Here is a 25,945-nt window from a genome sequence, read left to right as displayed (position 1 = left end):
AAATGAGTCTTCTCACACAGGATATTGATATGATGTGTGATCGATGGGGGTCTGACTGCTGGGCCTCCAACCGATCAAGAGAAGTAGGTCCCTGATTCCCCTGTATGACTGTAACAGTGGTGTATATGGATGACCACTGCTCCATTCTCTTCAATGGTACTGTCAAAGATAGCGCAAAATGCTATCCTCCATCAGTCCCATTAGAGTGAATTCATACCTTTATAGTAGATATACACACATGGACATAATTCACCATAGAATTCGCCTGCTCGTTTCGATCAAAGTGTGATCTTACTTGTAGATATATGCCATGAGTAATGCGTCACTTTGATCGAAACATGTAAACTAATTCTATGGTGGGTTATGTCCTTGTGTGTATATCTACTATAAAAGTTTATTTTTATCCATCCACGTAGAGTGCTGGGGATCTTTTGTCTCTGTACATATGAAGGTCTCACGCGTTTCTCCAGGCATTAGTCAAGATAGACACTAATGGACAGGGTTAGCTGACTTTTGTTTCTTTGTGAATGGAGCAGTGGTCACCCGATTCACACATGGGGAATCGGGAACCCCAGTTCTTGTGATTGTTAGGGGTCGGGCTGTTGGGTCCTGATTTGAGTAGTGGGAAAACCCCTCTATGCTTTGCTAGCCTATAAAATGGCATCCTTCTACAACTGTCTTCTAGAATAACTACAATTAACAGCAACAATTTTGTCAGCTTTTTATTGTTTAATGTCAATAGGTATGAAAATGCTTCCCTCCTGCCATCACAGTAATAAGGAAAAACTATAATTTTACCATGTTGCTTCTTTGTCAATTATGTATAATTACATTGTAGGAATATTTTTTTATTTTGACCTCAAATAAGTAGTAGACATTTTAAACCCTATGTGAAATATTTAGTAGACTGCAAAATAATGATGATATCTGAAAATTAGCAATTAGTAAATTACTGAATACATTAGGACAGTAATATGTGTAGTTTAATTAGTAGTTAATTTATTAACAGGTAGTAAATAATAATTTACTAGAAAGGATCATGAAAACCCACAGAAAGGGCATAGTGATTTATTTATGTCGTAGGAGCCCAGGTAATCGGAAACCATATGGAAGAAATAAAGCTAGTCATATGTCGTCCATGTTTATTTAGTAGTGGAGATGGAGGCAAGCCTGCAGAATAGAGGCCATGAATGCAGCATTTTGAAATACCCCAAATCACTAATTTGTATGGACAGCTTATGTAGTGGCCCAGAGAGGCACTACCATTCCTACACCCTGCTACTCTAATGGCTCTAATGGCTAACCAAGTATGTCATCTGTGTATTTATTTTCAGGTCCTTTGCTACTGTGCACTAATAGTATTGCTATGAAACTGTTATGTTCATGTAATGTGCCTGGTTCACCAACAGATGACAGTGTATCTGGGAGAGAGAGATATTTAGACAGAATGGAACTAACCATTCCATTCTCCCCCTTTTGGGCAGAAGTGGGCTATCCCTGCTTCCTATTAAGGGAGGGGTTGCAGGAAGCTATAGTCAGTTGAGTTGTAATTGTGGTCTAGCCGAGTCTAGTGTTGGAAGGAGACAAGTCAAGATGGTGCAGTGAGGGGAATGGCTGCCCCTCCTGCAGCAGGAATCTCCCAATAGAAGCAGCTCATAGAGCACCATGACTCCTTACAGATACAGACAGAGTGTCATGAGGGAGTCAACAGCCAAAATCGCCCGCTCAAAAGGTACCAGAACAGTCATAAAGTCCAGCTACCAAACTAAAGCTGAGCTTAGCACAGCAGAGAGAGAAAGCATAATATCCAAGTTTGCCTGCCAGTTTACCCCAAAACCTGCTGGAGCCAAGAGAAAGACCAAGTATTGTCTGGATGCAAGTTTATCCAAGTAAAGCTGTTGAACTTATAAAGTCTGGACTCAACTTATTTTCCACCTACAACTCTCCCCGATATTGCTTCAGAGCCTAACCCTGGGGAATGATCGTATCCAGGTAGGAGTACCGTCACACACACAAAACTAATAAGGCCGCAGCACCACTTGGCATTCCTAAAAACCTGGGACACGATCGGCCCTGTGGGGGGAGGGGGGGGATGTTACACTTATATTATAGAAATTTACGTAAAGATCACTAAGGGTCCATACACACGTCCGTAAGTGTTTTGAGGATTCGCAAAACTCGGACACCGGCCACGTGCGTTCCCCATTTTGTAGACCGCACATAGCCGACACTTTAATAGAAATGCCTTTTCTTGTCCATGTCTGCGGACAAGAAAGGGACATGTTCTATTTTTGCGGAACAGAAGTGTGGATGCGGACAGCACACTGTGTGCTGTCCACATCTTTTCTGGCCCCATTGAAAATTAATCCGAATCCATTTTGTGGACGTGTGAATGGACCCTAACAGTGGGTGCACTGTGCAACAAAGTTGTAATGTAACTAAAGTCAAACCATATGGATGTAAATGGGCAACCTTGGTAGCATTAAAGGAGCCTTCCGATCTTTGGCTAGCCTGTCAATGAATTTATTAGTGACGTTCTGATCCCTGGAAACTCTCCTAATCAGTAAAACAAAAAAAGAGGATCATTCACTGATGCAGTGGTATTATTCTCTGTACATTTTGCTGTTTAACAATTTTGACGCCACATGCAGTGCGATGCGTAAGGCTTTGTTTGTTATTTAGAGCACATCTCCTTAAAGGGAACCTGTCACCAGTTTTATGGTGTCCTAACTAAGGGCAACATAAATAAGTGACTGATTCGCTTAGCAAAATGCTGGGTCACGTTCTTTAATTGACCCAGTCAATCTGCTAACATCTTGTATTGAAAAGCTCCAGCTCATAATGATGAGTCATGAATATTCATGAGCTGACTCTCCCCGCCCACCTGCTGCTGCATGACAGTTATTTTCCATATGAATCAGCAGCAGGTGGGCAGGGGAGTGGCTATAGCTCTGAATTAAATATACGCTGGACTCAATGACATCACGCTGGATTCCAATCAGCTCATTAGCATGTGGCATGCGGCATCTTTGTGTGTATATTATGAGGTGACCATCTGTCACACCAGTAAGTGAATACATCTAAGGTACTTTTTAGTGGTTAATGATTGTATATAATTAGTTAGATTATAATCAAATATCCACATGACGGGTTCCCTTTAAATTCTTTTGGATTGCCAATTAAAGGAATTTCCACTTTCATTATATGGATGACTTATCAGATCAGCGGGGCTCTGACACTCGGCTCCTCCATCGCTCATCTATTTGCAGTAGCCGTTGGCAAGTGAGTAGTAGTATGATGGCACAGCCTCTTCACACTGGATAGAGTTATCTGCTTCCTACACTGTCCACTGTTTAGCTTCCTCTGATGGCTTCTGTTGCAAACAGCTTATAGGTGGGGTGGGGTGGGGTGACATGTGTCAGACCACACCAATCTGGAGGATAGTTCATTCATATCTAAAGAGTGGAAAGCTCTTTTAATATGGCCTGAGATCCAATACATGTAATAGTGACTATACTATTTTAATGGAACAATTTTGTTTTCTTTTGATTTCTGTTTTGTGAACAGATATTCACCTGTCCTGACATGCCTGTTGTAGTAACTACTTGGGAAGCCTCAGATGGGTTTACCAGTTCGGGGGGGGGGGGGGGGGGGGGGTGTCTGACACTGGCAGGAATAATAACGGAATGGCACATGATAGAGTTATACAAACAGATGCTCCAGAGGACACAAGAAGTTACTAAAACAGAGATGTCAGGAAGGTTACAGGTCCTCTTTAAATCAATACTAAGTAAACTTACCTTGTTCATGCCAAGAGTTGACATGCTCAGCTGCATCTAGATTATCCATAGAGAATGCTCTGTTTTCCAGGACTATGGACTGTGTGGCATCAGAAAGTCTCTTCATTATGTTAAGGGTATCATCTTTATATTTGTATCCAGATCTTGTCATTTCCACTAACTGTGGAATAATATAAAACATGACAAAAACCCAGGCATTTGATGCCAAAGCAATGGCCAGTACTGGGTCATCCCATGATGAGTGGTCTAGCTTCTCATTTCCATAAAGGTACATTACAATCCATGCTACCCAGATGAGAAGTGAGAAAAATGCTGTCAATACAATGTGTCTTCCATGACGTTTCCATTGTAAGTAGTGTCCACAAAGCACCGGGCAAGGGATTACCAACGATGCTACAATGAGGAACATGACATAGACTAAAGCTGTCACGAAATCTTGGTTGGTTATGTTACATGGCTCGGTATGTTGGAGCGTTTGACGCACATCGGTAATGAGGAGCCATTCCACGTTAATCACAGCTTCTACCAAGAAAAGTCCAATTGCAAGGAGAAACACCATGCAACCACCTGGACCTCTGTTCTGAAGAGCCAGGTAGTTGAGCCTGACCGAATGTGCTACCAGACATGCAAAGCACTGGGCAAATAAAACGCCAAACAAAAACCTTCGAACTATGCAGATTGTGGGACTGGGTGCAATGATAAATGCAAAAACTAAAGAAAATAAGCCCAAGACCCCGAATATAAACAGAAAGTTAAGGGCTAGGGTACCCTTGCGTGCATCCTGAGAGACTGAAGGGGCAAGTGCCACAAAAATTAATCCTAAGACTATTGTACATAGAATGCCTAAGGAGGTCACTGCTTCAAGGACAATACCCCAGGCAGCTGTAAGGTCACAAAGAGCAAAGTAAATAGATTTGACATCCTGACCACAGCCAGCCGGCCATGCTGAAGAGTTTGGTAGGTTTGGTGTCAGAGTTGAATTCTGAGCAAGTCCTCCCTTTATACAAGAGACCAAGCAGAAAACGAGCAGGTAATATGTATGCGCCATCTCCAAGAGTTTCTAAAAGAAGAAGAAAAGGAACATTTTAGTTCTTCTGTCATTTAGGTATGTATAACAAGGACATGGGTATATGTAGTCTGCTTGCCATTCTACCCTCCCCCAAAACTCACCCATCCCTGACCTCTAAGGTTAATAGTAATTTTCTTTCTACAGATTCCTTCATTACAGACCACATCGCTACATGACCATATCTGATCAGTCAGGGACACGTAGGAGTCTCCTCATGCTACTTCACTTGCCGGCTGAAACTTCTCTATTCACAGCAACACGTTTGTTCTTTTCAGTCGGTAGACTGATTTCGTGGCGACAATAGTTCATTTCGTGATATGTTTCTGAGGTAGAATTTCAAGGTGTATATACTGCAAATGTACATACAACTTATATTTCACATAAAACATTTCCTGATAATCTTTTAACCAAGCCCCGCCTGTGAGTTGTACAGTACAGCCTGTTATGGGTATATTGATATCAGACTACTGTTTTGCTAAATAGATTGTATATTAATGTGGCGTTTTTTTAAATAAATTTTTATCCCTTTCAACCCTTTTTACTTCTGTAAAATTTGTATTCATTTCAATATGTTCCTTAGCCAAAGTACTATCTCATTAGCTATTGTACATTCACATGACTGTATCCGTTTTTACAGACTGCAAATTTCAGATCCGCAAAACACGCATTTTGTGGATCGGAACGTCCTGCCCTATGGTAGAACAGGAGATGTTTTATCTTTTTTTTCGTGGCTGCGGAAGACATGTTGATGGGTTTACATCCGATCCACATAGTTCGGATTGGGTGCTGAAAAAAAAAATTGTCTTTTGAATGGTCCTATACAGTGAGTACAAAATTCACAAAGGGAGACCTTTATAAAGACTGGCATTTTATAAGCCGGTCTTAATCTGTGGTCCACTGGCATCAGTTGTGGTGCAATAATTAGGAGGTGCACCCCTCCTATTAAGTGTAGTACATCTTGGGGAATCCATGTAGCAGAACTGAAACCTACTCCAGCTAGGAGGTGGCTTAGATTGACGGTATAATTTACGCAGTTTTCTAAACTGTAATGTGTTGGTTCTCCTAGGGTCCACCTCCTCCTGCCCACCTTTTTAAAAAGTGGCAAGCGTAGTATAAAAAGGCAATCTAGGTGAAAAATGCGGCTTGCGAAACAATTTGAATATCTTGTGCAACTATTTCAATGCGGGTGCTTAATAAGTCTCCCTCACAATGTCCATAAGATTTGTATACTTATGTAAAAATATTGTTTATATTGTGCAAATCTGATAAACATTTAAACTCCATGTATATGACTATATTTACTGATTTGTCTGCACCAAAAATCTATCTAAAAAAATGGCACAAACTAATGCAATTTAGTGCATCTAGGGTTTTTACACTTTTTTCCATCAAGCTTGGCAAGTGGGTGGAGCTTAGCTGAAAGCGGATGGTGCTGCATGGGAAAGTGGGCGTGTCTAACTTGCACTTTTTTGCACCAACATTTTGGATTAATTCCAAGAAAAATCAGTTTCACGGTAAGCCAACTAGAGAAAAGTGTCTGTCCCTGCCCCACATTTATCACCCAGCCTGAACCACTGTGATAAATGTGGTGCAGGTCTAGGCAGCCTGTCTAAGCTTACCACATCTTTAGGATTAGGAAATTGGAGCCAGCTTGTCCTATTGTTTGTGATTTTGCTGATTTTTCTCCCAAATACTGTACAAACCAGATTTGTGATTTTCCTTAGAAACAGTTCTGAACAAACATGGAAATTTCCTTTGTGGGGATTTTCAGTGTAGATTTTCAGTGCAGGTTTCAGTCTCAACACAGGTTTTTACATCTCCCTACTGCTTTCTGAAAAAGCCGTCCTATTTTTTGGGCTGTTATTATTTCACTTTCTCCTTCACTTCTTATGTTTCTCACAAAGCCTCTAAGAAGTGCCTCAGTACAGAATTCCTGTGCACTCCCACTCACTAGGCCAATAAACTTGTAGGCAATTTCCTTATTTTTCCTGGAGAAAACAAAATTGTACCAGGATAGTTATTAGTGACCACGCAATTATTTTTTTTGTTATCATCGCTTTCCTAAAGCTATAACTTTTTTTTATTTTTTTCATCAATGTACTTGTATGAGGGCTTTTTTTTTTTTTTTGTAGGAATAGTTATAGTTTTTAATGCACCATTTTGGGTACATATAATCATTGATTAACCCATAAGATACAACTGGGTCTGAAATACCAGCGCCATACAGCTACGGTGTGCTGATCGGGCAGGCACAGGAGCTACGCCCGCCCAATCAGCTGCAGGGGTCCAGCAGTCACTGATAGCCGGACCCCTGCTATGAAAACACTGATGCCGGTGCATTAACCCTTGCACTGCCACAGTCAGCAGCATGTGCGGTATCCTCACGGGTCCCGGGTGTCCATCAGGTCCCCAAGCTGCTGTGACGGGGACCCGATGGCTTGGACGCCAGCCAGATGCCTTCCTTAGGCATTGTGGCTGCCATCCCTGTGAGCCTGTGAGATCCCGTCCGTCAGACGGGCAGCCTCAAGGAGAGGCCAGTGCCACCATAGACAGTCTGACATACCACCTTTATTTATGACACAGTGCAGAGTGCACTATTTGCTTGTGGAAGCCCCCATACAGTTTAGTGTCTCCTTGTGACTGCCCCCATAAATAAAGGTGGTATGTATGTCAGACTGACTATGGTGGCCCTGGCCTCTCCTTGAGGCTGCCCCAGTCTGTATGGGGCAGCCTCAAGGAGAGGCCAGGGCCACCATAGACAGTCTGACATCATACCACCTTTATTTATGTCTCACTCTCACTGTGCACGTGCACTATTTGCTTTTTAACTCTCTCGTCTCACTCACTCCTGTTTGTTCCTCTGTCTGGACCTGGTCCTGGATCTGGACATTCCTCGCAGGGTAGGCCAGGAGTCAGGCAAAGTGGCCAACTCTGTTCTATGAGTCTGACGGACGGTGTGTGAGGAGGGAGCCGGTCTGGACAGACTTTTCCCGGCTCGGCGCATGCGCAGTTGGCTGGAATATTCTGCTACGGGGGAATCCTCCACGCCTGCGCCGACAAACCCCCAGCAGAGCCAGTCAGGAGCGGTGGGGAGAGACGCACCTCCCACGTCACTACTGGAAGTGACGTGGGTAGCAAGGCCGGGTAGGTAAAAATTCAGGAAACACCTGGGGTCGGGAGGAGGAGGGAGGAAGTAAGTCACTCCTTCACTATGCGGCGCCGGCGATGCTGCCGCTCGCAGCAGCATAGTGAAGGATCGGATCGATGTGTACGTTACCTAACTAGGCAAACAAGGCATTTTGCCGCCCCATTGGCAAGTGCCGCCCCAGGCAAATGCCTTGTTTGCCTCGCGATAGATACGCCTCTGGGTATCACTTTCTGTTTTAAAAGAAGAGAAATTGAAATTTATTTGCATTTTGGAGATTTTTTCATAAATTAAGGTGAAATATATTGACTCAAATTTATAACTGTCATGAAGTACAATGTGTCACGATAAAAAATTCTCAGAATGGCTTGGATAAGTAAAAGTGTTCCTTGACACAACAATAATGATTAATCTTAATTCTAAATATAAATAATAAATAAATGTTTCTATATAAATAAATATTAATAATAACAAAAAATGATAAATTGTACAGAATAATAAATAAATAGATACATTTGTAAAAAATAATTAGAGTAATAAAGACAAAAAAACTGCATTCACCCCATTGCTGCAATTATAGATGCAATCTCTTGAGAGATGTCTCTTTTACAGTAAATGCACCACACCAGGATCTGTTCACATGACTCAGATCCTCACAAGACCTCCTTCTCTCCTCTTGTCACCTCTTCCCACTATCACCTCCAAGATTTCTCCCCTGCATCCCCCATACTCTGGAACTCTCTACCCCAACATATCAGAATCTCACCTACAGTAAAATCCTTCAAAAGAAACCTGAAAACCCACCTCTTCAAACAAGCCTATAACCAGTGACCCTGCTGCTGCTAGACCACCATGACCAGCTTTACCCTCTCCTACTGTGTCATTCCTCCATACCTTGTGCTCAACCTGCGGCCCTCCAGCTGTTGCAAAACTACAACTCCCAGCATGCCCTAATAGCTGTAGACTGTCTAGGCATGCTAGGAATTGTAGTTTTGCAACAGCTGGAGGGCTGCAGGTTAGGCATCCCTGTAGATTGTAATCCCTCGTGGGCAGGGTCCTCTCTCCTTCTGTACCAGTTTGTAACTCGTCTGTATTATGTACAGTACAGACCAAAAGTTTGGACACACCTTCTCATTCAAAGAGTTTTCTTTATTTTCATGACTATGAAAATTGTAGATTCACACTGAAGGCATCAAAACTATGAATTAACACATGTAGAATTATATACTTATCAAAAAAGAATGAAACAACTGAAAATATGTCATATTCTAGGTTCTTCAAAGTAGCCACCTTTTGCTTTGATTACTGCTTTGCACACTCTTGGCATTCTCTTGATGAGCTTCAAGAGGTAGTCACCTGAAATGGTTATCACTTCACAGGTGTGCCCTGTCAGGTTTAATAAGTGGTTAATAAGGTTTCTTGCCTTATAAATGAGGTTGGGACCATAAGTTGGTTTGTGGAGAAGTCAGGTGGATACACAGCTGATAGTCCTACTGAATAGACTGTTATAATTTGTATTATGGCAAGAAAAAAGCAGCTAAGTAAAGAAAAACAAGTGACCATCATTACTTTAAGAAATGAAGGCCAGTCAGTCCAAAAAATTGGGAAAACTTTGAAAGTGTCCCCAAGTGCAGTCACAAAAACCATCAAGCGCTACAAAGAAACTGGCTCACATGCGGACCGCCCCAGGAAAGGAAGACCAAGAGTCACCTCTGCTGCGGAGGATAAGTTCATCCAAGTCACCAGCCTCAGAAATCGCAGGTTAACAGCAGCTCAGTTTAGAGACCAGGTCAATGCCACACAGAGTTCTAGCAGCAGACACATCTCTAGAACAACTGTTAAGAGGAATCAGGCCTTCATGGTAGAATATCTGCTAGGAAACCACTGCTAAGGACAGGCAACAAGCAGAAGAGACTTGTTTGGGCTAAAGAACACAAGGAATGGACATTAGACCAGTGGAAATCTGTGCTTTGGTCTGATGAGTCCAAATTTGAGATCTTTGGTTCTAACCACCGTGTCTTTGTGCGACGCAGAAAAGGTGAACGGATGGACTCTACATGCCTGGCTCCCACCGTGAAGCATGGAAGAGGAGGTGTGATGGTGTGGGGGTGCTTTGCTGGTGACACTGTTGGGGATTTATTCAAAATTAAAGGCATACTGAACCAGCATGGCTACCACAGCATCTTGCAGCGGCATGCTATTCCATCCGGTTTGCGTTTAGTTGGACCATCATTTATTTTTCAACAGGACAATGACCCCAAACACACCTCCAGGCTGTGTAAGGGCTATTTGACCATGAAGGAGAGTGATGGGGTGCTGCGCCAGATGACCTGGCCTCCACAGTCACCGGACCTGAACCCACTCAAGATGGCTTGGGGTGAGCTGGACCGCAGAGTGAAGGCAAAAGGGCCAACAAGTGCTAAGCATCTCTGGGAACTCCTACAAGACTGTTGGAAGACCATTTCAGGTGACTACCTCTTGAAGCTCATCAAGAGAATGGCAAGAGTGTGCAAAGCAGTAATCAAAGCAAAAGGTGGCTACTTTGAAGAACCTAGAATATGACATATTTTCAGTTTTTGATAAGTATATAATTCCACATGTGTTAATTCATAGTTTTGACGCCTTCAGTGTGAATCTACAATTTTCATAGTCATGAAAATAAAGAAAACTCTTTGAATGAGAAGGTGTGTCCAAACTTTTGGTCTGTACTGTATGTATATGCCTTTTTATATGTACAGCGCCATAGAATGAATGGCGCTTTAAAAATAAATAAGAATAATAATAATGTCTGCAGTGGTGACATCCCATATGCCTCACATGACACTCACCGGCCTCAGCGGCCCATGCCTTATAGAGCTGAGGCTAGTGATGAGCTACAGCAGTTACACGAGGTATACGGCACGTCACCACTACCGTCATGTGAACAGAGCAAGAACTCAGACCATCCATTTAAACCCTTTTATTAAACTGTTAGAACATTATAATATTTTCAGTAATTGCTTGACCAGATAATGAATATTTGGGGTTATTTTGAAGACTGTGTATTACCATGAACACAAGGTAACACGCTGAATGATTCCTGCTGGGAACAACAATGGATAAATATTTAATAAACCTCAGTGAAACTGATGTATTTACCAGGAAAGCACAACAAACTAATTAAATGGCAAAGCGATTACACAAATTAGCAAGGTTTCTTTATAAAGCCACGTGTGTCAGTGTCACTCCTTTCTCTGCCCCCTCCTGGCACTAATCCATCCTGTTTGAAGCATTACCATTCTGGTATCTGTTAGTTGTAAAGATATTAGGAGACAACAAGACTTTCTACAAGGCTGATGTAATTACTGTATTTGGCATTGGAATTCCATGTGGCTACAACAAACATTGGTTCATGCAGACTGAAACCAAGCTAAATGTCTCTTTCAGAGAATTTAAGTGAAACTTTAAGGCAATGAATAGAACAACGCAGGGGGCAATCAGATTTAAAAGACGCATTGTTGGAGTCAGGTGCACTTTTCTCCAAGGAGTTCCTGGTGGTCTCTGCAGTGACAAAGCAGAGGAATGCTTACAGCAAGAAATGCAGTCAATACGTGCCTTGTGTAGTGAAACTGATGAAGATTTACACGTCTGAAGAACATTTTCCAGTGAAAACTCTTTCAAAATGGGTACTTTTCTATACAAAAAAACACCATTGTAAATGTAGGGAAGGATTACAGGTGTCATCCAAACTCACAAATTAATATATATCTTTTTTTTTGCAGTTTCCCAGATGTGTTCAAGCAATTTCTTATTAACAGCCGCTACATAGAGAAGTAACATACGTGGATCTCTATATGAGATGCGGATAAGTCATCCTGAGTACTCGTGTAAGGCCTAATCGTATGTACCACTTAGGGTATGTTCATATGCGGCGGAAAATGCAGCTGAAATGTCAGCTGTAGATTTGCGGCAGGTCAGTGGCAAAAAACCTCCTCCACATGAAATTCATTGCAGTCTATGGGAGAATTGATCAGACGTTTAAAAAAATGTAAAAAATGTAAAAAAATAAAAATCACCCCACTTTACAAATAAAAATAAATAGCAAAAAAAATAAAGATCATTGTTATTGACGCATCCCAAAATGCCAGTACTATTAAAATATAAAAGTTTTTATTCTGCATGGTGTAACATAAAAAATCAAAATGACCAGCTCTCCATTTTTGGTAATTTCACCTGCAAAAAAAAATAAACTTATACACATCCCACGATGGTATCAATGAAAAATACAGATTGCCAAAAATCTGCAAAAATGATCCCTCACACAGCTCCATAGACTTAAATATAAAAAGTTATAGGGGTTAGAATATGGCAATGCATTATTTTCAAAGTATTAAAACACAAGAAAAACTATAGAAATATGGTATGGCTGTAATCGTACTGACCTAGAGAATCAAGATAACGTCATTTTTACTGCCTAGGGAACTCTGTAAAAAGGAAACCCCTAAGACTGTAGTGTAGTTGCATTTCTTTTCCAATTCCACCCCGTTTAGAATTCTTTTTCCAGCTTTTCACTACATTGTATGCAATGGTAAATGCTGCCATTAGAAAGTACAACTTGTCCTGCTACAGACAAGCCCTCATATGACTATGTGAATGAAAAAAACTACAAAGTTATAGATCTGGCAAGGCATGGAGTAAAAAATGAACAAGAAGGCATACCTGCTTTCTAACAACATAGGATTTCCAATAAAAAGGTAACATACTTTAAGGGTACATTCACACGACTGTGTGTAATCCTTTCCGATTCGCGGTCCGCAAATAACGGAACCGTGTGTCTGCATTTTGCGGACAAATGAATTCCGTATGTCTTCCGTTGTTTACGGTCTGCAAAAAACTGAAGAAAAAAAAAGAGAAAGAGAAAAAAAAAAAGAATTATGGCCTTCAAAAATACGGAAACGGATCCGCCAAAAACGGATGACATACGAAAACCATTCCGTATCTGATCCGCAATTTGCGGATCCATTGACTTGAATGGTGCTGCGGACCGATCTGTACGGACAATAGTAGGACATGCTTCATATTTTTGCGGAATAGAAATGCGGACACACGGATGCGGACAACATACTGAATGTTGTCCGCACATTTTATTCACCCATAGGAATGAATGGGTCCGCTTCTATTGCGCAAAATGCGGAACGGATCGGACGCGGAAAAAATAATACGGTCGTGTGAATGTATCCCTTATACTATTATTTTACATCAAACTTGTGAGCAAATAATATGATATAAACATTTTTTTCATTGCTTGTCTTTTTTTCTTTTCTTTCCTCCAGAAGACATCTTAGAGGCAGTTTCGAGAGTGCTTCAATCTGCACTCAGTATTACAGGAAACCCATTACAGCTGTGTTCGCTCCACCCCTCATTTCAAGCATCTATAAACTAAGACAATGCGGCCAGTGAGAGAAAGCCAACCAAGCACAACAGTTTCTATGTTAACGGCAAGAGTAACAAACACAAACTGGATCCCATGCTGGGCAAGACTTGTCTTCCCAGCCACTGCCAGTCAATTCTGACCAGACCATCCCATATGTGTCCACTGAACCATCACTGCTGCCAAGAGACAGCTCAATAAATGACCAGAATGCTCAATGTCAGGTTTCTTAGACTTGTGCTACATAATAATCCTCGTATCGACTAGCAGTATATTAATCACAGCAACGGTAACGCCAAGGTGGAGTCCAAGACGTAAGATGAGAGGATTTTCCACTTCCTAGCTGTACATATATATCTTGTTGTAAATATATATATAATCTTGCTTTATATATCATGGGGGCAGATTAGGAACTTAAAGTTGCCCTGGAGAAAAACCTAAAAGTAGCTCCATGTTATAGGCAGGACTAAATTGATAGAAGGCAGGGCAACAAGGTAGACAGGGCCTGCAATACCATAGCGCAGCATAACGTACCGCCACAGTGTGACACAAAATACTGCCGCCCTCTCCACAGTATTCAACTGTATCATCTCCACAGTATTCATCATGGCTACCATTACAGCTCCCGGATAGGACATTACCCAGAAACTCCGGACCACAGATTGGAAAATACGGCAGTACATGCGAGCAGTTTTGTTTTACCAGATCATGTCTGAACTATGAGAAAGCTGGGTGGACAGATTTACTAATGATTTTTAAGATTTTAGGTGACTCCTCTTTAAAGGGATCGTAATTCTAAAAACCTCTGAGATGCCGCTGAATGCCACAAAATAACTAATCAGTCTATGCTCCCATGTGGATCTGTATGGTGTCCAGCTGTGCCCATTTTTTCGGACCTATGCATGTGAATGAATCAGTCTTGGAGAAAAACGGATAAGAATGGTGCATGCTGCGAGTCTTTCTGCACAGTGCATGTCTCATGAATTGCGCCAGTTACTTAAATAGGTCCGTGTCATATGCGAACAGTCTGGATAGAACACAAACGGAAAAAGACTGACATCTGAATCATCATTAGGTTGATTTATGAAAGCTGCCCATAGCATCCAATCACAGCGCAGCTTTCATTTTGTATTCTGAAAGCTGCAATGTGATTTGTTGCTGTGGGCATCAAAGACAAAGCATTCATCAAATCTGGTATGCCAGGCTTTTGGCGTGGAAGTGTCACAAGTGCTGTCACATGCAGGGATAAGAGCAAAAGTTTTTGACATTTTGAGAACTGCACCTTCCTGCACCACTTTCAAAAGTGGAGTGAAAAGTGATCCGGGATTTCACAGTAGATCCCTTTTATGTCACATTTATGCAATGCCACTTTTTAAAAATTTGAAACTCCATGCCAGTTATCCCCCAGGTGTACTTTTGGTAAAAATAGGCACATCTGCATTGCACTTGCACCAAATGTATTAATGCCATTCTGCATATTCATAAATTTGGCGCGGGTGCACATAGCAACTCCAGTGTAAAAACTAACCCCAACTACACCTACATTAATAAATGGCTTCATAAATCTCTCCTTTAGTGCACCCAGGCATCCTGCAGGGGTGTAGATTCTGTATATTGCTGGACTCAGAAGCCTTAATGGGACCTCCAGCAGTTCTACTGAAGCAATCTGAAATATCTATGGTGATCTAAGTTTTGTGAAGTAGACCCATGGGATTGTGGTAGTAATAGAGACATTACAATTCAGCAGCATTACGGTTGCATGAAACCCCCTTATTAGAGATTAACAAATCACTTAAAAATTTGATTTGGGTTTGATTCAGTAGAGTTGGTCAACCGATTCGAGTCTGAATCAATTCTACCCAAATCAAAAGTGATCCAATTGGCCTTCAAATTTGTGTTTGACACTCTGAGGTCTCGTAGGACCCTTATTTTTCTCTCGATTCTCACTTTTTTATTAATTAATTTGAAAAATATTTTTTTTCTTTGCTCTCTCTGTAACTTTCTCTTTCCCTCTCTGTAAAATTCACTCAAATCAAATAACCAAAGATTCAGATTCAAAAGCCAAGCAAATTTTCAAAAATGGAGGATTTAGAATTAGTTCACTCATCCTAACTCATGTCCCAAAGCACGGTGTCGTATATCTGTCGCAGATTCTGTCGCACTCCATGTTGTGGCAGAATCTGCGACTTCTTCTCTGCTCACGCCAGGTCTAAAAAAGGGGGCGTGGGCAGAGAAAGGGACCGGCAGGCCCGTGTCATGCATCATTTTCTATGCCTGTTTTATGTGTAGAAAATGGTCTAAATGTAAGACAGCAAGGAAGCTGCTTTACATTTAGAATCGGCGCTGGATACGAGGCGCCGGCCTCTACATAACTTGGGCGCAGCGGCTTATTAAGACCGGCGTCTAAAATACTGGCCTTAATAAATGTGCCCCTAAGAGTTCTGTGGATTTTTACACAGTCTTGCACAGTTAGGAAATGTAAAGCAAACTAGAGATTGGTTTTCCTTTGCAGCATTTTCGTGCACATTTCTCCGGTTGTACTATGCAGATTGGAGTCTTGGAAACACGGAATCTGCCATGTGGATGGTTTCATTAATGGAAAATCTAACTGTAATTTGCAAATAGTGAAAAATGCTAAATCGGTAGTCTAGGTGAGTCCTCTGGCTCCACAAATCATTTTGCTTTTATAGCATGGAGCTCATGTTAGGGACAGTCAGCTATTTGACGTTGTAAGATTTATTGCTCCCCCCTGGTGCAGGATTAGCATATTTGGAAAATTTATGACAAACCTACCTGATAAAACACTCCTATATACCATGGCTGTATAATAGGAAATTAAGTAGCCGTGAGAAATATAATATTGAAACACGTCAACCACTGAAGATTATCACTTTAGCTTGTCAAATATAACATTTTGTTATAAAGCCATCTGGGAAATGAAAAAGGAAGAAGCGTCATCCTCAACTAGGCTAAGTCATGCACTACCTCCGAGTTCCGTTAGACTAATGAAGAAGCTATTAATACCTTCTGGACCTAGGAGGCTTGCCGCTAATTACAATGTTTAACAGTGTAGGGCTTTCTGGCACGGGATGCATGATAGCTCAAAATACAAGAAATGTTTAACAGGAAAACAAAGACGCCTTGGTACACTGGACAGAAATACCTTGGAAGAGTTCCTGGATATTTGTTTTTCTTCTTTTTTTTCATTTTTTCATTGTGTGCCTTCCAAATATTACAACATTACTATTAAATGGGTTGTACAGGGTTACAAGAAAAGGTCATTTTTTCTAGAAACAACACCACACTTGTCAGTACTATGTTTCTGGTATGGTATGTCAGTCCCAGTTCATGTGCCGATATACTGGTGCAGTATCCCAGAACAGGGTACTTGCAAATTGTTGGTACTTTATTTTATTTTATTTAATCTGTTCATGCTCTGTGTTATGTTTTGTATGTATTCCAAAAGCTGTGTGTAGGTGGCACTGTTTATTTAATGTTTTTTTTCTGACTCAGCAGAGGGAGCTAGCTTTCCCATCTGAGGGAGAAGCTTTCTAGTTAGGATTGCATCAGCCACATCAGTTTAGTTTTGCCTGCTGTTAAGGGCAGATGCCTGTTCAGCTGCAGGAGAAACATCATTCTTGTTGAGAGAACAATCGCTGAGGGAAAGCTGGAGAAGACATTCATAGACTGTCCAGGATCACATGGCCATGTGTACTAGAAATGTATTCAGTATTTATGGCCGATATAGATTTTTCTGCTTGTAAAATGGACACAGTTAATGGCACCTTTTCACGCTTATATAAAGAGTTGGCTGACCTTTTGTAGGATTTGCATCCCACCATGGTAACTGAAAAACGTATTTTTGAGAGTTTTGCTTGCCTGTCACCATGTTGGAAAGGTTGCAAAGCGTTTAGAAGTAGCTCAGGGATTGCTACTCCTATTATCATCATTGGTGCTATTTGCCTATATACAGCTATTGGGAAGAGAATGCACTGTGATTTATTTTTCAACTGTGACTTGATGCTGTTGGATGTACTACAAATCCCATTCTGCACTTTAGTAGAGAGGGACTCCAGCACCATTTGCTGGCCACAGCACCTACATCTCCTGCCTTGCACCTGTACAACACCAAGGGCACCCCAACTACCATCAGACAGGAGCCCCAACATCAGGCTGGGGCCAGAGGGATGAAAGAGTGCACCCTCCTATCACTGCCCTGGCCCTAGGGAGCATCGGTGTGAGGATTGCCACTTTTAATTATAATTATTGCAGACAGAGCCATTACCACTCCCATCCTCCGCTCCTCTGGGGCTTGCAGCACTGGGACCTCTGTTACTAGTACTCATGGGATCTCCGAGATCAGACCCTAATAATCATAATGTTATGGTGTATCCTTACGATATGCCATAACATTATAAGATGGGAGTGTCCCTTTAAGAGAAAAAATAGGTTGGATGGAGACTATTACAGAAATATGTGTACATGGCATTGAGAAAACGTACAAATAGTAGGATTACATAGGTCAGTCTGGTGAAACACGTCATATGGTGACATATGTACAGTGACAGTTCTCAGTATTATGAGCAAGAATTCTTGTACATTTTACTTGTAAATCTACCCCACTGAATTATGCCTAGTGCAAGTCCTGTGTCACACACCACCCCTCAGGCCCTGCATTGGGCATAAGACTGTGCACACGTCTCCTGAGTGGTACCCTTTAAAAGAATCATTCAAGTTAAAGGGGAGTCCAATATTGATAGCTTACCCTCAGGGTAGGTCATCAATATCCGATCAGTGGGGTTCTGACTCCCGACATGCCTTCTGATCAGCTGTTTGAAGAGTCCATGGTGCTCCGACGCGCACTTCGGCCTCTTCCTAAGTCAGTGACATTGCACTCATTGGTCATGTGGCCTATTTGCAACTCAGATGCATTCAAGTGAATGGGCCTGAGCTTGAATACCAAGCACAGCTGATATAAAACGTACGGCGGTGTGCGCTGTATGCTGTGAGAAGGCTGCAGGATTCACTAGAGCACCACGGCCTCTTCAAACAGCTGATCAGTGGGGGTGGCGGACGTCAGACCCCCACTGCTTAGATATTGAGGACCTATCCCAAAGATAGGCTATCAATACTGAAGTCCCAGAAAACTCCTTTAGCTGTGTAGGTAATATGAATTCAGAACAGGGTAGCTTGCCCTTACCATGCCACCATGCTGGAAAGAATTACGCTATATTTTTCGTTAGAGAACCTCTACATTGCCCTTGTGCTTAGGGTATCAATGTGATGTACATTATATGGAGGTTGTATTTGTGCCAGAAGCACTGACCACAGCCGTGATTCATGCTAATCTCTTGTATTAATCTGCTGGGTTCAGTACATGGATCTGCGTCACGTTTCTTTGAATTCCACCCTCTTATCACTTTCGCCCTTGTGGTATCACTGACATTGTACATGAATGTTATTCTTTCCCCGGGTTGCCTATTCTTACTATTATCTCATCAGACATTCCAGGAACAGGATTTACAAGGCACATTCAGTTTGGGCTAGAATGACCAGCGATTTCTGTCCAGTTTAAGGTTATTTCCAGGCAGTGCACATCCTTGAACTGGTTCCATCTAACAGGAGAATAGAATTCTGCAGATGTTCCAGGGTCAGACCTGAACCATAAATCTTTACAGGATCGAAGTTTTCACTGGTTACCATAAAGCATTGTCCTTCCAGTCCTCCCACATAGAGAACTAATGAAATGTCAGACAGTAAAGGATCACTTCACAAACATAAGGAATGCTGGCTACTTCTGTTTTCTTCTCTGTGCCATGGAAAGTTCTACCACGCTGCTTCCCAAACTTTTTCCTTCAATACCCAAAATCGCTTATCAGAAAGTCCTTTTTTTACACCATGTGGGTAAAATGTATAAAAGCAGGACGCAAATGGTTTGTTCAATGCAATGTCTTTATTCTAAACATCTCTGAACATTTTAGCAGCCACAAAAATTATTACCCATAATTGGTAGATTCACCGTTTTGCGTCTTTATACTATAGGAGATTTTGAATATATGTTACTGTGCGCACTCAGTTTAACCAGTTCAAGGCTGGGCCATTGGTAGAAAACCGCATTGTGACGGTCGTAAAGCAGCTGTATACATGCAGATTCATATGACCGTGAATCTGCAAAAGACAAATACCATCCTCGTGCATGCCACATCATGGTGCAGACCCATTAACGTTTATGGGTCTGTGGTCCGCATCAGTGATGGCCAGTTCGCATTGTTCGCCCGCGAACATATGTGGGCTGCCATCCTTTTTCACAAGTCCGGCGAGGCACAGGTAAGCCCTTACCTGTGCCTGTGTTGCGAGCCGGTCTGAAAAGGGCTTACCTGTGCCTCGCCGGACTTGTGAAAAAAGATGGCAGCCCGCATATGTTCGCGGGCGAACAATGCGAACTGGCCATCACTGGTCCGCATCTTGAGGCAAACTATAGGACATAATGCACTAACACAATAGATGCAAACACCATACATAGACTAAGGTCCTACTCTAAACCTGTGCCGTTGGGCATCTGAATGTAGGCCATGTCCATGCGGACCACGGATCTATTAAAGTCAGTAGGTCTGCACCGTGATGCAGCGCGCACACAACCGGTATCCATGTTTAGCAGATCCTTGGTTTGCGGATCACAAAACAATTATGATCGTGTGAATAATAATAGCAATGACTGCAATAACTATTATCTGTGAAACCAAACCACAAAGAAGATAAGATATCAACCTTTTGCCCATTTCTACCAGTGTAACCTATGTACACAAGCTAGGATGCAGGAGTTTTGCATAACTGCTTAAGGCCTCATGCACACAACCGTTTTTGTGGTTCGCACCCTAGCCGCATTTTTTGCCGCTCGGGTGCGGACCCATTCACTTCAATGGGGCCGCAAAAGATGCGGACAGCACTCCGTGTGATGTCCACATCTGTTGCACCGTTCCGTGGCTCCGCAAAAAAAATATAGCATGTCCTATTCTTGTCCGTTTTGTGGACAAGAATAGGCATTTCTACAATGGGCCGCCAGTTCTGTTCCGCAACTTGCGGAAGGCACACGGACGGCTTCCGTTTTTTGCGGATGCGCGGTTTGCGGACCGCAAAAAACTGCACGGTCATGTGCATGTAGCCTTAGGGTCCATTCACATGTCCGCATTATGGGTCCGCATCCGTTCCGCAATTTTGCGGAACGGGTGAGGAGTGAGGACCCATTCATTTTCAAAAAATAGAACATGTCCTATTCTTGTCCGCAGACTAGGACAACAAGTAAAGGTATTTCTATTATAGTGCTGGCCATGTGCGGTCCACAAAATGCGGAACGCACATTGCCGGTGTCCGTGTTCTGCAGATCGGCAATTTGCGGACAGCAAAACACTTGCAGACATGTGAATAGACCCTTAGGAATACAGCAAATCTAGACCCAGGTCATTAATATTGGCAGCTCTTTGTTTCCCTGGTTTGGGATTCAGGATTTGTTCTGGCACACGTCACTAATAACAAGCTTTATCAGAAAACAAGCACACTTAGTTTACACAAAGGTAAGTCAAACTTTTCCCAGGTAGCTACAATATAACACGTAGAGCGGAAATAAAATAGTATCCCACACACACACAACTTGATAAAAAACTAATAGCACGGTAGCTTGTGTACTAGTGAACCAACATGACGCAATGTGTAGTAGATTGCATATAGGCAGTGTACACTTATACACAGTGCTTATATTCCATGGACAATATATATGAACCTATGTTTAGGTATTTTTAACACAGTCATTACCAGCATATGAACCAAATAATAGCGTAAAAAAGCATAAACTCAACATAGAACTATTCACTGTGGAAATGTTTTGGACATTATTTGTGATCTCATGGAGCTATGTATATTTAGTATTTTCAGATTGGTCTTTGACAACCTTTCAGATAATTTTTTCTCCGTTTTAAATTTGGGTCTGTAAAATCGGAGATGTGATTGCTTTCTGAGGGCAAGTTCTCATCTGTTTTCATAGCTAAGGCCCCTTCTGTTATTATCGGGAATCACAATGAAATCTCAACTATCCATGCCAGTAGTGGAGAATCTTCACGTGTCTTTAAGAAAGCATAATATTAAATATGTTAATTAAGCTAAGCGACTCCAACCTGAAGTATCACAAATTGTAACGCAACTTCTTACAATGAGCTGAGATGTCCCACTATGGTAAAGGATTAGAGGCATGAGAAGTCACCATGGGCCTGTAGTTTTGTGCTTGTATATGTTATTAAATACCTCATTAACGTCTCATGGCCTCATACTGCAGCCGATGTGATAGCTCATAGATATTGTAGGAAAAAAGTGTCTCAGGTAGATGGCTATAAATGTGAAAGCAGTACATTGTTTACGTTCTTGCTGGGACCCCCTCACCAGTTGGGAGACTTGGGCTCCAGTTCCCCCTAGATTCCATTTCCCGCCCACCATGTTTATTGGATAGGTGACCACTTTTCTGTGTGGCCCTCTCCATTCATGTCTGTGGGAGATACAGAATGTTACTGGACCTTCATTCTACTGATTGCTATCCTTTGACTATGCCATAAATGACTGAGCCAGGGTTGCCAACCATCTATACATTTCTAGACAGTCCTTAAAAATAACAATTCTTTTTCCTGTGTCCTTGAAAAAAATAGATGTGTCTGTGCTTTTTGTGGTGATTATTATTGACAGTTTCCAGTAAATATTGGTAATGTTTTTTTGTATCAGTATATTGATCTATAGACCTATACTACTTCTAGTCTTTATTATTTATTATGGTTTTCCAATTTGTACATAAAAATGTTGGCTGTATGTAGTTTTTTGGATAACTTGCCCAGAAAAAAGAAAAATTCTGGTTGGCAACCCAGCACTGAGCTGAGAATACACACTATTACCTGCACCAGGGCAAACATGTCCGGAATCCTTGACTTAGAATCTACATATGGCAGTTCACATTCATTTACAACTGACAACTTATATAATTACGCAATTATCAGCAACGGTCAATGAACTTTTTTGAATTTTGTATTATCAAACTGTACAATTTTTTATTCTTACTTTTTATTAATACAAATTATAGTTGATTGTAATAAACTATTTTGGTGCAAAAAAGATTGCGGTTACAAAGGTTCATTTCTGGTATATATGGGAAAACATGTTTTCTATGTTAAAGGCAATCTTTAAGTAACAAAAAAAAAATTGCAGACGTCCTACAGACTCTCTATGGAATCATTTTTTGATTTCACCATGCTTTCTAAGCAGCAGTCTGAATATTTTTGGGCTGGTGTTTAGCAACTCCAGATGCCACCATCAAGTGACATGTACCGATCCAGTATGTGGTAGTTTACTTTATACTACAACGTCTGTTTGCAGGTGTCTAGACGGGCATCCATCTGGGGACATCATGTACACAGAGTACTTCTGTATGTAATAGTTACCCAAGTGGTAACTAGTGTTGAGCTCGAATATTCAAATCACGAATTTTCATTGCGAGTATCGCCACTTCGAGAATTCGCAAATATTTAGAATATAGTGCTATATATTTGTATTTGCAAATAGTTTTGAATATTGTAATCGCGAATTTATCGCGAATATATTACATTGCCGTTTTCCACAATCAAGTAAACAATGACTGGAGATCACAAATTCTCTAATTTGCAAATTTATGGCGAATATTCGGCCAAATATTTGTAAAATATTGCGAATTTGAATATTGCCTATGCCGCTGATCACTAGTGGTAACGACTTTTTAGAATTGACATAATGTGAAATGCCACTCTCATGCTATATCACTTTAAACAACCAAGTTAACTATGTTCTAACCATCAGAGGATACACTTTCAGACGTCCTTCCATTGAGCTGATCATCAGCTTTCCGATCACAAACATTGTGATAGCATAAAAAAGCCAAAACAAACATAAACAGCCTGGCCAACAGAAGAACAAAAGTTCCTACAACTTTACTACAGTTAATATTTACAACACAGAGAAGCTAATAACTTCTACTCCTTAGGGAATACAGCAAACAGATCACATCTAGAGCTAGTACAATGGACTTGAAAGCTTCCAGGATTGTTGTGGGTCAGACACAGAAGACATAGAGAAGACATCTTTATCTGTGTATTAGCGTAGATCAGCAGTTACACCCTTGTTACTCACCACATGCAAGTCTCTTTTTACGTAGTCGTCCTTCAGTCTGGAATTCTGCTATCAAGTGTTTGGATGAAGAGCAGACAAAGTATTAATCCCCCTCCTCCTTGTGGCCAGCCCTCTAACAAGTGGAGGGGGAGAGGACACACCCTCTAAGGAGAGAGAAAGAGGTGATCAGGGGCTAAGAGGGGGGGGGGGGGGGGGGCATTAGCCAAAGTGAATTCTGTAGTGATTGATTCAACCTCACATCAGCATCCACCCTTCCAGTGCCGCCCCTGCTCCTGCAAGGTATTCCTGCCATGTCTGGCACCCAGACTATACAGAATTCTTACTTCTTCTTATCCAACTGCAGCATACAGAGGATCCTAAATTTCTTATGACTCTAGCATGTAATCTGCGTTGAAAAACTGCACATAATTCACATTGTCTGCAGTTACCCTTAGGCTTATTGCATAACGAACGTGTGCGCTCTGTGGCTGTATTGCGGACCGCATTTGCGGATCCGCAATACACGGGCACCGTTCTGTGTGCATTCCGCATCACGGATGCAGACCCATACACTTCAATGGGTTCGCAAATCCGGAGATGCGGAATGGAAGCACGGAACGGAACCTTATGGAAGCACTACGGAGTGCTTCCGTGGGGTTTCGTCCTGTACTTCCGTTCCGCAAAAAGATAGAACATGTCCTATCTTTTTGTGGAACGGCCGGATCGCGGACCCATTAAAGTGAATGGGTACGCAATCCGCTGCGGCTGCCCCACGGTGGGTGTTCGTGCATTACGTTCTTGTGCAAGAGGCCTTAAGCTGCAGAGCGGAGTTTATCATTTGGTCTAACTCCTTTTACAGTATAATGTGGACTGCACAGAAACCTATGTACATCATACACTATCAAATTATACAATTGTAAAGGGTTAAATAGCAACTTCAGCCAAACTTTATTTGTGGTTTTGTAAAGATCACAAAAAACGTTTTTATAAGTAATCACAATGACTTTACTCTTAGAAGTGGCGCAAGCATGTGTGCCATGTCTTATATAGCTTCACGCCGCCCTGCAAGCACAGGAATTTGTCCAGTCGAATCCCAGCATTAATGCGAGAAACAGGCCAAATCTCTGCCGGTCCCATTAAAGTCAATGGGCTCTGGCAGAGAAAGGTAGTATCTGGTTATGCTGGATATGATGAAAGATGTTAGCGCTAGTGTGAAACTAGCCTTGGGGATGACATTTAACCGTTTGTGGTGTGCTTCAAATTTATAAATGACAGGCAACATTTCCTACACAAAAGAACAACATTCGCCTGCCATAAATTGTAGAGTACGTCCTTTAACAGATTTGATAAGTGAAGAGCATGCACCAAGCTCACATATATTATTCTACTAGTTTTGTAAATTTGGTCATGTCTGCTGCCAGAAAAATTGTAGTGTTGTTGAATTTGTTATTTTTCTCTTGTGTAACTCCTCAGAAGCTGAAGCAGATCTGTCACCTAAATATGCTGCCCTCATTAATTGGACTTGTGTGTCAGTTGCACCCTATGGTTGATGTACACACCTGTGGTATATATGAGCTTTTCACACCTCAATATCATTTTTTCACATTGTTTTTATGTGTAAACTGCCCCTCAGATGTGAGTTTTAGGAGCAATGTTCATATGATCCATAGAAAACAGGACACTTCAAAATATTGCTTCAATTCTTCATTAAATCTTTCTTTAAATATCCCATATAACAACTGTATAAAATCTGCATAAGAAAAAGTCCACGTATGAACGAAGTGCAAAGGTGCAAAACAAGTTCATATATCCTGGGGTTGGATTTTCTTAGTAGCTCTCTTTCTGTGCCTGGCAGGAATACCTGTGGCACCTTTGCCAAGTAGGGCACCCTGGCTCCCTTCCACAGGCACTCCAGTATCTACTGCAACTTCAGAACCTCTGGCAACCCTTACCACATCAAACATATCTAATTCATAGAGCACATACATGTGAATGCGTATGCCAACTTTCTCAGAGTCTGTGCCAACATATATTGCTTTAAATGGTAGCAAGTAGCCAAAAAGTTCAGTATAAATTGTGGTGATTCTCAACACGGTAATTGGTAGATGTGCTGCTTTCAGGATGAAATATGGGTCAAATAATATGCTTTCAGGGATGCTTTTGAGGCTGAAAAGTCTGCTGGCCATGGTGGTCACTTCCCACCTTGTGTCAGGTAAGCTACCAGTTTGAAGTTTATAATAACTTGAAAATAGGGTGATTGATCCATTGTATACTGCCTATATATACTTGTACATTGTGAGTATAATAAAACCATTTTTTACTCCAATTTGCATGACGGTACTCCACAA

General features: G+C 41.6%; 1 protein-coding gene across 1 annotated transcript in view; it reads right to left on the bottom strand.

Annotated features, from left to right (window-relative positions):
- Window positions 1–23,756, bottom strand: part of LOC122926633 (G-protein coupled receptor family C group 5 member C-like) — a 32,115-nt gene extending 8,359 nt beyond the window's left edge. Inside the window, exons 1-2 of the mRNA XM_044278067.1 lie at window positions 23,619–23,756; window positions 3,801–4,860 (exon numbers count right to left, since the gene is read on the bottom strand). Of these exons, the coding sequence (XP_044134002.1) occupies window positions 3,801–4,848 (1,048 nt within the window). The 5' untranslated portion in view covers window positions 4,849–4,860; window positions 23,619–23,756. The remainder of the gene's footprint in view (window positions 1–3,800; window positions 4,861–23,618) is intronic.
- Window positions 23,757–25,945: the final 2,189 nt, after the last annotated feature.

Source organism: Bufo gargarizans, chromosome 2, assembly GCF_014858855.1.
Source record: "Bufo gargarizans isolate SCDJY-AF-19 chromosome 2, ASM1485885v1, whole genome shotgun sequence".
NCBI lineage: Eukaryota > Metazoa > Chordata > Amphibia > Anura > Bufonidae > Bufo > Bufo gargarizans.
Note: the sequence above shows the minus strand (reverse complement) of the source record. Positions and strands in the feature narration are given on the sequence as shown.